Source organism: Arachis stenosperma, chromosome 4 (assembly GCF_014773155.1).
Source record: "Arachis stenosperma cultivar V10309 chromosome 4, arast.V10309.gnm1.PFL2, whole genome shotgun sequence".
Lineage (NCBI taxonomy): Eukaryota > Viridiplantae > Streptophyta > Magnoliopsida > Fabales > Fabaceae > Arachis > Arachis stenosperma.
The window spans coordinates 123,679,052-123,692,939 of record NC_080380.1 but is presented as its reverse complement, the minus strand read 5'-3'; the positions used below and the strand labels follow the sequence as shown (position 1 = coordinate 123,692,939).

Genomic DNA, 13,888 nt, shown 5'->3' with positions numbered 1-13,888 from the left:
CAAAAAATAATAAATATTTTAATGTCTAAAACATCATTCTCATGCTCACAAGATAGCAACAAAATATGTTACTATAGATAACAAAACAGATGATCAATTTCGAATCGTTTCACACTCTCCGTTGACTTAATTAGTACTTTTTTTTTTTCTTCTTCAAGAATTAATTAGTGTGAAATCGAAATCTTTGAAGAGCTAACTGTCACTCTACTTTAAAAAACCAAAGCCCCACTTTGTCCGATACTGAATGTTGAAGAATTGTATTGGGTGTTCGCTACAAAAGTAATTTCGGTTAACATGTGAAACTGAAATTGCTGTTTCTCTAAAAAAAAAAAAAAAGTCCATTATCATGAAAACGCAGATGCATAAACCGAAAATATAATCACAGGGAACCCAATACAGAGACAGAACGCTGAAATAACATTTTGAGTATATACTATATCTAGACAATAGCCCTTGTGATGATAAATATCAGAGTTGAAAACGCCCTTTTGAGTTTTGAGCACAAAGTAACACTCTTGAGCTGGAAAGCCTCAGAACATGTAACTGTATGGAACAGTCTTCTCCAAGGTCCAAGGATGCTTGGGGCAAATCATTGAAAATATTAGCAGAGTCATTTGGCTATCATGTCATTATCTCAGACCGATATTACTCAATAAACGTAATGTTACACGACGGAGAAGGCAGAAAGACAGTGGTCGACAGTGGAAAGTGCCACATGACATGAGTTGCTCATAACTCATCTCTGGAACCTCCATCACTTCCATTACCTTCGAAGGATGCATACGCCTTTATTATCGACTCATAGATCTCTATTCCTTTCAAGTATTCATCTTTGCTTAAAAACTGCAAAAAGCAAAAATAATGCTCAACTCAAAGATAAACAACAAAACATTGTAGTTACAATACAGAGTGAGGACTTCATAAGAATGAAATTACTTAGGATTCAACAAAAGGCAAAACAAATCTCAGAACACCTATATATATAAGGTGGTCATATATTGATCGACATCTATGTAGATATATAACTAAAACCAGCAAACACAATAAGTCACCACTGTTTTATTATTATAGGGCTAATGCATCTCATCTTCATAAAAACCCTTATACATCTTCAAAAAACCCTTATAAGGGCTTAAAGCAAGCCTCGGATTTAAATAAGGGGAGATAAATTATTCTCTCTCTCTCTCTCTCTCTCTATATATATATATATACACATATGATGGTATCACTTGTGCAGATAAGCATAATAATAGCAAAATGATCAAACCTAAAGGAATCACCTCATTGTGATCATGGAGTAGAATAGGGGTGTTTGCCATAGGTGAGAACCCAATTGCTGGCAATCCACGGTCACGGAAGTAGCGTGCATCGGTGGAGGCAGGAAAGACCTCTGGCTTACCAAGTTTTCCACCAGCCTTTTCGATGGCATTCTCTAACAGAGTCCACCATGGATTGGAATTGTCAGTTTTTGTGAGAACTGGTTTTCCAAACTTATCATGCACAGATACCTTCTGTTTGAACTGTCCAAGCTACAAGATATTAATTAACATATTCTCAAAACTCAAATGGCATGTAAACAATCGATCAGGTTTTCACACATATGGCCATTGCTAATCAAAGCAGAGTGACAGTTTGCAACTATCCCTTTAAAGTCCATTCCAATAATTCTCATACATATCATGACCTTTAAAAAGGGGATGCTGATAAGTAGTTTTAAAATTTAACTTACAGGTTGACACAAAAATAATAATAATAATAATAATAACAATAATAATAATAATAATAATAATAATAAAATTTAACATGCAGCTTTCTGTTTTTCTCCCTTTATCATTCTAACAACATACCTGGAAGCCTTCGGCTCTTCCATTTAGTTTGGAACAGTTAAAGGTCAAAACAATCATAGATTTATTAATATTGACATATTTCATTTTGGTCTATAATTTTTTCCTATTTGTTATAGAACATAAGCAAAAAGCTGACCACAGTAATCACAAAGCAATGTCAACAAATAGCCAACTGAAGTATATATGATGTAAAGGCACCCTCCCGTACACACATACATACACAAATCAAATAAGGAAAGCAGCTGCAGAAGGCAGAAGCTTGAAGCACTCTGAATTTGGTGAGAAAAATAAAATTGAATCAACTGTCACGGAGGAGAGCTTCCTAACACATAACACGACTTGTAACGAATAATGCACAGCATACTTCAATTAACAAAAACCAAGAATACGGTTGTTAATTACCAAATAACTATTATATAACCATTCAAAACTGCAAGCCAATAGATGAATGCTCGGCAATAACGTTTATATACTATGTAAAATAAAGTAAAAAAAGTTTGGTGGTTTTGTTTCTCGTCTTTAGGAGGCTTTTTAAGTTGTATTACCTACATATTTCAGAATAATCGACATTTCTATAAAACTTCTAGTTTATAATGAACTCCTCCACATTTTAAGGCTCTTTCAAAGATGGTAATTTTCAGCAGATCAATTTTATTTGACTAATTTCTTTTTTTTTGGATCTAACCATGAACCATGAAAGTAGCAAGTGTATTCATGTGGCAGTTAATATAAAGCAAGGAGGGGACAAATAGCAAATTACACTGAATGACATGTTTCGCGATGCAGGTGCCCATTCTTCAGCAATTCGTCTCTCCAGTGATTCTGGATCAGCAGTTGGTGGCACCCTAATATCAAATCCAGCCTCTGCTTCGGATGGCTGCAGATTCATGACAAATCCCTGTATGACACCACATGGCAGATACAATACAATGATACATCAGATTAGATCTTCAAAAACACCAAATAACAATTCCTTTTACCAAAGTCAGCAGTGGTAAGAAAAGTGAAGTAAAATTCACTACATCCATACAAGTATGACGCATCACTCGACTTACCGTCGGGGAAGGAGTTCCAGCCTTAAGAAAGACCATATTAACAGAAACAACATCCCCTTCGGCCTTCAATCCAGCCTTGACCAGGTCGAACTGCGAGGCTCGGAACCTTCTGATGTTCTCAATACTCTTCAAGAGATTCTCCATGGCAGAGTTGTCATAGAGCTTGGCTCCATGCCCGGGCGCCCCAACAGCCTTAATTATCAACCACCACGGGCACCTCTCAGCATAAAACGCCCTGTACTTCTCATCCGGCGACGCCAACCCTGCCGCCCAACACCACATTTACATGTATGTACGTATCTATCAATCAATTACTAGTCCTTTCACAACGAATTTGAGTCGAATTATTTTGATTACAATAGGAATATGAAGTTTGAAGTTTGAAGTGAACCTGGAAGGCTAGAACCTCATGCATACTACCCTAACCCGTGTCGCCTAATCTATCAAGAGTATCAACCAAATACGAGTTCTGATGCCACAAATTTAAATTGAATTGAATTACCTTCATCAAGCACGACGCCAACGTTGAGCTGGTCGAAAATCTCGGACTGGGAGAACTTCTCGGCGCCGTCGTGGCCGCCAATCTCCTCGTCGGGGGCGAAAGCGAGGTAAACGGAGCGAAGGGGTTGGAAGCCTGAGTTCTTGAGGCGGCGGACGGCTTCGAGGTATTGCATACCGACGCACTTCATGTCCTGGGAGCCTCTGGCGTATATGCGGCCGTTATCGGGCTCGATGTGGGCCCCGAAGGGATGGTGGGCCCACTTGTCGTGCTCGGCGGGGACGACATCGGTGTGGGAGTAGAGGAGGATGGAGGGGAGGTCGGGCTGGGAGCCGGGCCACTTGATGAGGACGATGGGCTTGGCGTTGACTAACTCGATGGTTTGGGATTGGAGGGAAAGGGAGTCGGCCTGCGATTTCAAGAAGTTGGCTGCTTCGTGGTAGTTAGGGATGGGGTGGGCCGTGTTGATTCGGAGGTATTGCTGGAAGCGCGATATGATGCTTTCTGATTCTGATGACGATGATGATTGAGTGGTGATTGCTATGGAGAGTAGAAGAAGAAGGAGGAGGATTGGTAGGCGTGGGATGCTTCTGGTATTGGATTCCATCATCGGATTCACGCAGTCTGATCACCTCAATCTCTGCTCTGACTAAATTGCTTTCCCTAGTTTGGTCCAAATTCTAATCTAGTTCACGTCACCGCAGTGTTCTTTCCATCCTTTTTGGGTGTACTACTACATTGGTATCTATGGATTTAATTTTATTTGGTTTTGATTTTTGAAGGCTCTTATTTAAATTTAAAAAAAATTATTTAATTTTAATGTATTTTTGCCATGAAATTAATGTTAAATAATTAACAAAATTTAATTTTAGATATGAACAATTTATATAACCAACCTTTTCTATTACCGAGGAGAATTATTTTACAATATAAGTGACGATAGCCTTGCATTTACGTTTGATATAACAGTAACATTAATTTTATTATCGGATTACATTAAAATTAAATCAATTATTTTTTAATTTAAATATGATACTTTAAAATTTAAAAACTAAAACATGATTAAATTTACACGTAAAAGACTAATTTAATATTTTATTTTTTTTATACACTAACTTGACAAATGCATAAATGGACCTTGGGAAAAAATGCGATTATGCGGTATCGAAAATTTTATTTTATTGATAAAAATAATTTTAAAAAATATTAACGACAAATAAATTTAAAAATTAAAAATATAATAAAAAATTATATATTAAATATATATTTAAAAATTAAATTTTAATATAATTTTTTATAAATATTACTAAGAAAATAAGATTTTTGTTAATTCTTAAACTTCATTAATTTTGTGTCAAATAATTTTTTTTAAAAAGTACTTTATTGTGAATAATTACATTATTTTAAAAAATAAAAGCTCTAAAAATGAAATTTTGTTCCGAATTTTTTTTGTATTTTTAAAATATTTATTAAAATATTGCAATAAAAATTCGGATTAAATAGATAATTTATTTGCTAAATAAAATTTTTTTGTTATTTATTAAAAAATATAATATTTATTAATTATTTTTATTGCATTTTTAAATAATTTAGAGATTATTTTGTCGATAACATCTTTTAAAATTTTTTTCTTCCGCGTGTAAATTTTTTTAGTATCAAATTGGTAATTAACTCAAAACTTGCACTCCCATAGTGATGAATTAGCACCTCCTACATAGCCTAAGCAATGACAATGATGAGTTTGAAGAGTTAGCATCTACCAGAGGTTGAGGAATCACTATAGTGCTTGGAACTTAATTTCAAAAATCATAACATTGCAATTGAAATTTTAGAAATTAAATTGGTAAAAATCCTAAATCTAAGGGATCATTATAGCATCTAGTTAATGATATTGTTTCTAAAACATGTTAGCGCTATTTTAAAATAAACTAATGATCAAATTCGTCTTTTAATGATTTTTTTAATTAAATTAATTATGTTTTTTTTTTAATGAATTAATAGTTTGCGTTAACGATTGATCACATAAAATCATATAATATCTGATATACATAAATAAATGTTGATAAGATATATTTATAAAAGGATTCCGGTAAGGAGATAATAGACTATTTGTACAATGTGTATAATGGACTAATGAGTTATAAAATAAACATTCCTCATATTATTCAGAATAACTATCTGAATACTATGAATAATAAACATCTTCCCTCATGTCATAATATCACTCATCCCAAAAATTTCAGTTAATAGAAAAAAATAATACTAATAGTTATATCTCTAATATTCCATAAACCTCCATTGTATATATTATGTAAATATTCTATTAGCTCCTCATACATTCCCTTTATAAAATTAAATCAAATTAATTGCTATTTTCATTTACTATCAATCTATTACTATTACTATTGCGGAAGAAGAAAAATTGAAAAAGCAAAATCCAAGATAAGAAGAATTGTTCTAAATTTTCTCTACATGATTTCCAAATTTCCATCATCCTATTCTTTAATATTTTTATCTTTAATTTTTCTTCGTCTAAATCAAACAATTAAGGTAAACAAATTTAATTATACATAAATAAATAATATAAGAAGAGAATAAACAGACTACTAAGTACAATTTTATAGTTAATATTAAAAAATTTATGCCTAAAAAAATTTACCATCACAAATATTTTTTCATTTCTCCCTTTTTTTTCATAATAAATAAAAAAATAAAGAACATTATTTAAAACATAAAGCTAAATTATAAGATTCTTAATTGGTATAAGATTATTTAGTGCTTCAAGCTCTTATGATATCTTTGATGGTGATAATGACTTTATATTCTTCTTGTGATTTTCTTTTTCCTTCTCCTTCAATAATTACTTCATTACTATTGTTGATGATGGGGTAGTTGTAGTTGTAGTTGTTTTTCTTCCTTTTTTTTATATATTTTTTTTATAACTTTTTTTACATAAAGTTTATATATAATTGTGCTTTTTTGTGTTCATGTTCGTTATTTGTGTTTAAGAAAAAGAAAAAGAAAATGAGAAAGAAAATGTGCAGAGAGAGAAGGGAGAGAGAATGAAAAAAATGAGTCCAAATATATTTTTTTTATTTTTTTCATTCCCCAAGTAATGATACTCATGCAATGGATAAATGTCTACATTTTTTTTTGAGAGGGGAGGGAATTTATGGTTTAAATAAATTGGAATAGGAACTAATTTGATCCAAATTCATAAACATATTTTGTTAATATTCACTTGTGTATATCAAGTGTCATATGATCTGTCATTTAATGTTCTATGTATCCACTCATTAGTAAAAATAGTTAATTTATTGATAAAAGGACAAATGCGATTAATTTTAAATCTTTTATGAACTAATTTGATTGAAAAAATTATTTCAAGACAAATTTGACTAATAATTTATTTTTAAAGAACTAATTTGATCAGTAACCTATTTTAAAACTATTTATATACTTATTTATTGAATGATAAACTACGAAGAAAATCCAAAAGAAAAAAGCATGTTTTAACTTTTATGTAAAAACCTGTTTTGATTTCTGTATATTTTACAGAAAAAATATTCGCTTCTTTATGGTTAAAAAATGACAATTTAACTTTTACACATCAGTTCTATCTGACAATCAATTTTTTTTTGTCAATTTCGTCATGACTTTCTTATGGCAGAATTCTATGTGGCACAATAATATTGATGTGTTACTCAATTATTGAATTGGGACAAATAATCTCTTCACCAAATTTTTTATTGGAACATAATCCCTCGTAAAAATATTATTTCTTCTTCTTATTATTCTTTTTTGTCATTTTCTTTTATGAATGAAACCATTTGTTAACTGACCACTGCTTTATTCCATTTTTCATAACATATTATGTTAGTGCAGTAATATTATTCACTGTTGGCTTAACTAAAAAGAGTGTAATGAAGATGTTCGTTAATTTTCTTACTAATATATCATCTTGCAATAAATTAAAATACTGAAGGATATAGTTCATCATAAAATTAAGAAACCAATTAAAAATTTCGATGAGAGGTATGTATGGAACTTAAAGATAGAAAAGATGAGAAAATTCTCTGATTCACGACTATAAAAATCAATGTGGCAATCACAGACAATGCACTCGATTAATGTAAGGGTTGTTGGCTTTTTCTATCACTTCTTCTGCCACGCTTAAGATGGAGAGATCTAAAGATGAAGTTTTTTTGTCAATGAAAAAGAAGAAGATAAGAAAAAAAAAAGAATTGAGGTTACTGTTGTGATAAGATCAAAATAGTCAAAGTGGATGTCCATTAATATGGGTGGCTGTGTGATACTAAATTACTCAAATTCTCAATGCAAACCAGAATTAATAAAGTTGAGAATGTAAAACTTCCTTCGCCTATAAATAGAGAAGCGACTGAGGAACAATACACACAACAATAAAAATATTCTCCTCTCTCTTTATACATTACTAATATTTTCTCTTTCTATTTCTTTTTATTGCATATAAATATATGAATCTCCCTTATTGAGTTAATTATATTTATATTAGAGTCTTCTATTTACACATCTTTATTTTATATTTAGTACATCATCTTTATTTATTTTACAACATGTTATCACGAGACTCTAATCAAATTTTAAGATAACTCAGGTAACAAATTTTCATTATGTCGAAACTCTCTCATCTTGAATTTAATGCTCTTGATATATCTGGAAACAATTATTTATTATGATATTAGATACTGAAATCCATCTTGATTCTATGGATTTTGGAGATACTATTAAGGTTGAAAATAATGTATTCCAGAAGGATAAAGCCAAAGTCATGATTTTCCTTCGTTGTCATCTTGACGAAGGATTGAAAAATGAATATCTCACATTAAAAGATCCTGCATATCTGTGGAAAGACCTTGAAGAAAGGTATAATCATCAAAAGATGGTGATACTTCCTCAACCTCGATATGAATGGACGCACTTGCGTCTACAGGATTTTAAATCCATAAATGAATATAATTCAGCAATGTTTCGAATTACCTCACGAATGAAATTATGTGGAAAAAAGATATCTGATAATGATATGTTAGAGAAAACTTTCTCAACCTTCCATGCCTCAAATGTGCTCCAGCAGCAGCAATATCAAGAAAAAGGGTTTAAAACATATTCTGAGTTAATTTCTTGCCTTCTTACTTTTGAACGCAACAATGAGTTGCTCTTAAAGAATGATGAAGTGTGCCCAGCTGGCGCCCCATTTTCTGAAGTAAATGCGGCAAATCATTACTCCAGAAGAGGTAAATGGGAAGGTTTTAGTAACAAGAAAAATTATGGAAGGAATCGGAATTATATTCACAAGAAAGGATCTCACCAGAAGTGGGATAAAGAAAGAAACAATTGGAAAATAAATCAGTTGAGGATAAATGTTTTCGTTGTGGTGGAAAGGGTCATTGGTCACGTACCTGTCGTACCCTAAGGCACCTAGTTGATCTTTATCAAGTATCTTTGAAAAGGGACGATAAAGAAAAAGAGTCAAATTTTATTTCAAATGATGCTGAAAATTCCACCACTCATTATGATGTATCTGATTTTTTTAAGAATCCTGAAGGAAATATTGGTCATTTGATCAATAATGGAATAGTTTAATATGTGAGATTGTTAAGTATTTATGTAAATAAATAATGTAAAGAACTTCTTGTTAAATTTTATTTTCTATGTGCTTGAACTTCAAGTATAATGTATATAAATAATAAAATATTATGAATTTTAAAATTACTGAATGTGCCAAGATAATAATAATAAAATTTTTAGTATATACTATACCTTTTAGAAAAATATTTTTAATTAAGAAAATAATTTTATGTGCATATACTTCCCTCATTTTATTATTATTATTTGTCTTTGAAGAGAATGGCAAGGACATATAGTGAAGATGTTTGCCTTGCAGATAGTGCAATTTCGGACACCATTCTCAAGAGTAATATATACTTTAACCATCTTATGCCAAAAGAAGAATATGTTAATACTATTATTAGCTCAAGCAATGTGATAGAAGGCTCCGAAAGAGCTATAATTTTATTTTCTAGAGGAATAAAATTTATAATAAATAATGCACTATTATCTACTAAGTCTCTAAGAAAGTTATTGAGTTTCAAAGATATTCACCGAAATGGATATCATATTGAAACTATGAATGAGGGAAGTTATGAGTACTTATGTATCACAACTCATGATTCAAATAAAAAGGTTATATTAGAAAAGTTACCCTCACTTTCATGTGCGTTATATTATACCAAGATTAGTGCAGTTGAATTACATACCATTGCAAACCAGAAGTTTACTAGCCCAAATGAATTCATAACTTGGCATGATCGATTGGGTCATCTGGAAACAATGCAACCATGATGTGGAGAATTATTGAAAACTCCTATGGACATTCACTCAAGAGCCAGAAGATTCTTAAATCTAGTGAATTTTGTTGTGCAGCATGTTCTCAGGAGAAATTAATTTTAAGGCCATCACTAGTAAAGATTGGATTTGAGTCCCCTTAATTCCTAGAAAGGATTCAAGGCGATATATGTGGACCTATTCATCCATCATGTGGATTTTTTTAGATATTTTATGGTTCTAATAGACGCATCTTTGAGATGATCACATGTGTGCTTATTGTCTTCTCGCAACCTGGCTTTTGCGAGATTACTGGCTCAAATTATTCGATTAAAAGCACAAATTCCAGAAAATCCAATCAAAGCAATTCGTCTTGATCTGATGAATTTACTTCCCAAGCTTTTGATGCTTATTGTATGGCTAATGGAATAAGTGTTAAACATCCAGTAGCTCATGTTCACACACAAAATGGGTTAGCAGAATCACTTATTAAACACCTTCAGTTAATTGTTAGACTCTTACTTATGAGAACAAATCTCCCAACTTCGCTTTGGGGGCAATGCTATTTTACATGCTGTAGCACTTATTCCTTTGAGGCCAACGAGTTACCATCAGTTCTCTCCTATGCAATTAGCTTTTGGCCAGTAGCCAAATGTTTTTCATTTAAGAATTTTCGGGTGTGCGATATATGTTCTCATTGCACCACCTTCTCGCACCAAAATGGGACTCCAAAAAAAAATTGGGGATATATATTAAATATAATTTCCCCTCTATAGTAAGGTATCTTGAGATACAAACTGGGGATATATTTAAAGCCCGATTTGCGGATTGTCATTTTGATGAATCAAAATTTCTAATATTAGGGGGAGAGAATAAGCTTCCTAAAAAGGGACTTAATTGGAATGCATCGATGCATTTGGATCCTCGATCTAGGCAATGTGAACTAGAAGTTCAAAAGATTATACATTTGCAAAGGATAGCAAATGAATTGCCTGATGCATTTTTTGATACAAAGAGGATAACTAAATCCTATATACCAGCTGAAAATGCTCCGATTCGAGTTGATGTCTCAGTCGGATAAATTACCACCAAAACAAATTCACGCCAAAAGCATGGCAGGCCTATCGGTTCCAAAGATAAAATTCCTCAGAAAAGAAAAGAGGTAAATATTATTCCTATTGAGAAAGACATAAAGACACCTGTAGTTGTCCAAAATTTTGATACAATTTTAACTCCAGAAGACGTTCAAGTACCTGAAAATTGTGAAAATGATGAGATCTCGATAAATTATGTTTTTACAGGAGAAAAATGGGATCAAAATAAGACAATTGTCAATGAAATATTTGCATATAATGTGGCATTGAATATCATGTATGAAAGTAAGGATCTTGAGCCAAAATCAGTTGAAGAATGTCGACAAAGAAATGATTGGCCAAAATGGGAAGAAGCCATGAAGGCTGAGTTAGACTCACTTGCAAAACGTGAAGTCTTTGGACGTATAGTCCGTACAGTAGAAGATGTAAAACCTATTAGATACCGATGAGTATTTGTAAGAAAACGAAATGAGAAAAATAAAGTTGTACGCTACAAAGCTCGGCTTGTGGCACAAGGTTTTTCACAAAGACCCGGTATATATTACGAAGAAACGTATTCTCCTGTAGTGGATGCAATAACATTGCGTTATTTGGTCAGCTTATCTGCATATCATAAACTACATATGCATTTAATAGATGTGATAACCGCCTACTTATATGGCTCATTAGATCGTGATATCTATATGAAAGTCCCTGAAGGACTAAAGATATCTAAATCATCCAATGAATATTCACAGGAATTATACTCAGTTAAATTGTAAAGATCTTTATATGGTCTGAAATAATCTGGACGGATGTGGTATAATCGTCTTACTGAGTATCTGGCCAAAAAACATATTTAATAATGATGATATCTGCCTATGTGTTTTTATAAAGAAATCTGCATCTGGATTCATTATAATTGCTATATACGTTGATGATTTAAATATCATTGAAACCCCTGAAGATATTCCAACAATTATAAAAACTCTAAAAGAAGAGTTTGAGATGAAAGATCTTGGAAAGACTATATTTTGTCTCGGCCTGCAGATCGAGCATACAAAAAATGGGATCTTCATTCATCAAACAACATACACAGAAAAGATCTTGAAGAGATTTTATATGGATAAGTCACATCCATTAAGTACCCCAATGATCGTAAGATCTTTGGATGTGAAAAAGGATCAATTCCATCCTAAGGAAGAAAATGAAGATATCCTTGGTCCTGAAGTACCATATCTTAGTGCCATTGGAGCACTAATATATCTTGCTAATAATACACGACTTGATATATCATTTGCTGTGAACTTACTAGCAAGGTATAGTTCCTCTCCAACTAGAAGACATTGGAGTGGAATCAAACAAATCTTTCAATATCTTCATAGAACGGTTGATATGGGATTGTTTTATCCATATGAATCCAAGTCACAACTAGTTGGCTATGCAGATGCAGGATACTTATCTAATCCACATAAAGAAAGATCTCAAACAAGATACCTGTTCACATATGGTGGTATAGCTATATCATGGAGGTCAACGAAACAGACGATTGCAGCAACATCCTCTAATCATGCTAAAATACTAGCGATACATGAAGCTAGTCGCGAGTGTTTTTGGCTAAGGAGTTTGATCCAATGTATTCTGTCATCATGTGGACTGATTGATCAAAAGATAGCTCCAACTGTCCTGTTTGAAGATAATACAACATGTATTGCTTAACTTAAAGGCGGGTATATCAAAGGTGATAGAACAAAGCATATTTCTCCCAAATTCTTCTGATGGTTTCAGTGGCTAAGAGAAGGGGGGTTGAATCTTAGCCCTTTTTCTCTTCAGAACACTTGCTTGTCTTTGAAACAACTTCTGGAGATTTTTGTCTCGACCCTAGCCACGAGACTTTCCTTTTTGTCTCGTCACTTGGCACGAGATATTTTGCAGTTTTATCTTCTGTACAGTAGAAACAAAAAATGGAGTAGAAGAGAAGAAAAATAACACCCAAATATATCCTGGTTCAGCTGCTATGTGCAGTGCAGCCTACATCCAGTCTCCATCACAACAATGATGGAATTTCACTATAATCATCTTTGATTACATACACCAATTCTCCCTAGGAACTACCCTTCCTATCTGGGACAAGTCCAGAATTCTAAACCCAAAACTGAACTTGACTTAGTCACTGCCAAGCTTCAACTGTAAAGTGCTAACCCAACTTACAAGGGGATTCCCATAGAATCATGAAACACAACACAGATGTACAAAGGAACTCTAAGGACATCTATGACTTTTTCTTTTAATTTTGCACTCTCTGCCTTTTTCCGCTCTATGGCTTTTTTTTACAAACCTCACTGTTTGCCTTTTTCCATGAGACTCAAGACATGACAAAATTAAACAGAAAAATACAAAATAAAGAATATTGAAGGAGAAGAACTTCTGTTAGCTTAGATAGCTATGAGAACTCTGTGCCTTGCACTCTCACTACTTACTCCTTGCTTCAAGCCCTGGCTATTCTCCCTTATTTATAAAGGGGGAAGCCTCCACGGTTGAAACTAAAAACCAAGCTAAACTTCTTCTTCTTCATGTAAACAGGTTCGGCCAGAGAGAGAGAAGAGATAACACATGCAAAACCCAACATGCAATTACCTCTAGTCCTTCTTTGTTCACCAATCTTCATCAATCCGAGCCCTTCATCTTTTTTTGCTTTCCAAGATGAACTCCTAACCCTTGATGCTTCATGATGATGATAGCTTCATCTGCTCCTATCTCTGCCTCTTCCATCACGTAGCCACTGTAGCTACCTCCTGTGGTGGTTGAGCAAGATCAGAGACAAGCCATCCTTCCAAGGATCTTCACCTTGCTGGCCGAATCTTCTTCAACCATTTTTGGTGTGAAGAAGCCAATATCTCATCACCATATCTTACCATAAGTGATAAGAATCTCGCCACTACATTTTTTATATTTTCTTGCCATCATTGTTATGGTCTTTTTACGTGCCTTTCCTTCTTTTCGGTAGCTCAATGTAGCTTCCATGGCTGGTTGTGTAAGGACCGAAAGAGA

The 13,888-nt window shown here is 33.0% G+C and overlaps 1 protein-coding gene across 2 annotated transcripts; it reads right to left on the bottom strand.

Annotated features, from left to right (window-relative positions):
- Window positions 1-347: 347 nt before the first annotated feature.
- LOC130976345 (uncharacterized) lies at window positions 348-4,136 on the bottom strand. 2 transcript variants are annotated; one of them, XM_057901194.1, is made up of 5 exons: window positions 3,405-4,136; window positions 2,903-3,165; window positions 2,608-2,745; window positions 1,281-1,529; window positions 348-843 (listed from the first exon to the last, which is right to left on the bottom strand). In XM_057901194.1, the coding sequence occupies exons 1-5, from the start codon at window positions 4,009-4,011 to the stop codon at window positions 730-732; spliced, it is 1,371 nt and encodes a 456-aa protein (XP_057757177.1). In that variant the 5' UTR covers window positions 4,012-4,136; the 3' UTR covers window positions 348-729. The 2 variants fall into 2 exon arrangements, with proteins under 2 accessions (XP_057757177.1, XP_057757178.1); XM_057901195.1 differs by having other exon boundaries at window positions 1,281-1,520.
- Window positions 4,137-13,888: the final 9,752 nt, after the last annotated feature.

Excerpts from the sequence above, each read along its gene's own strand:
- LOC130976345 (XM_057901194.1), bottom strand. The coding sequence starts at position 4,011 with ATGATGGAATCCAATACCAGAAGCATCCCACGCCTACCAATCCTCCTC. Across the intron at positions 2,746-2,902 it reads CTGGAACTCCTTCCCCGACG|GGATTTGTCATGAATCTGCA; the intron begins GTAAGTCGAGTG and ends GGTGTCATACAG. Across the intron at positions 844-1,280 it reads TACTCCATGATCACAATGAG|TTTTTAAGCAAAGATGAATA; the intron begins GTGATTCCTTTA and ends TGCTTTTTGCAG.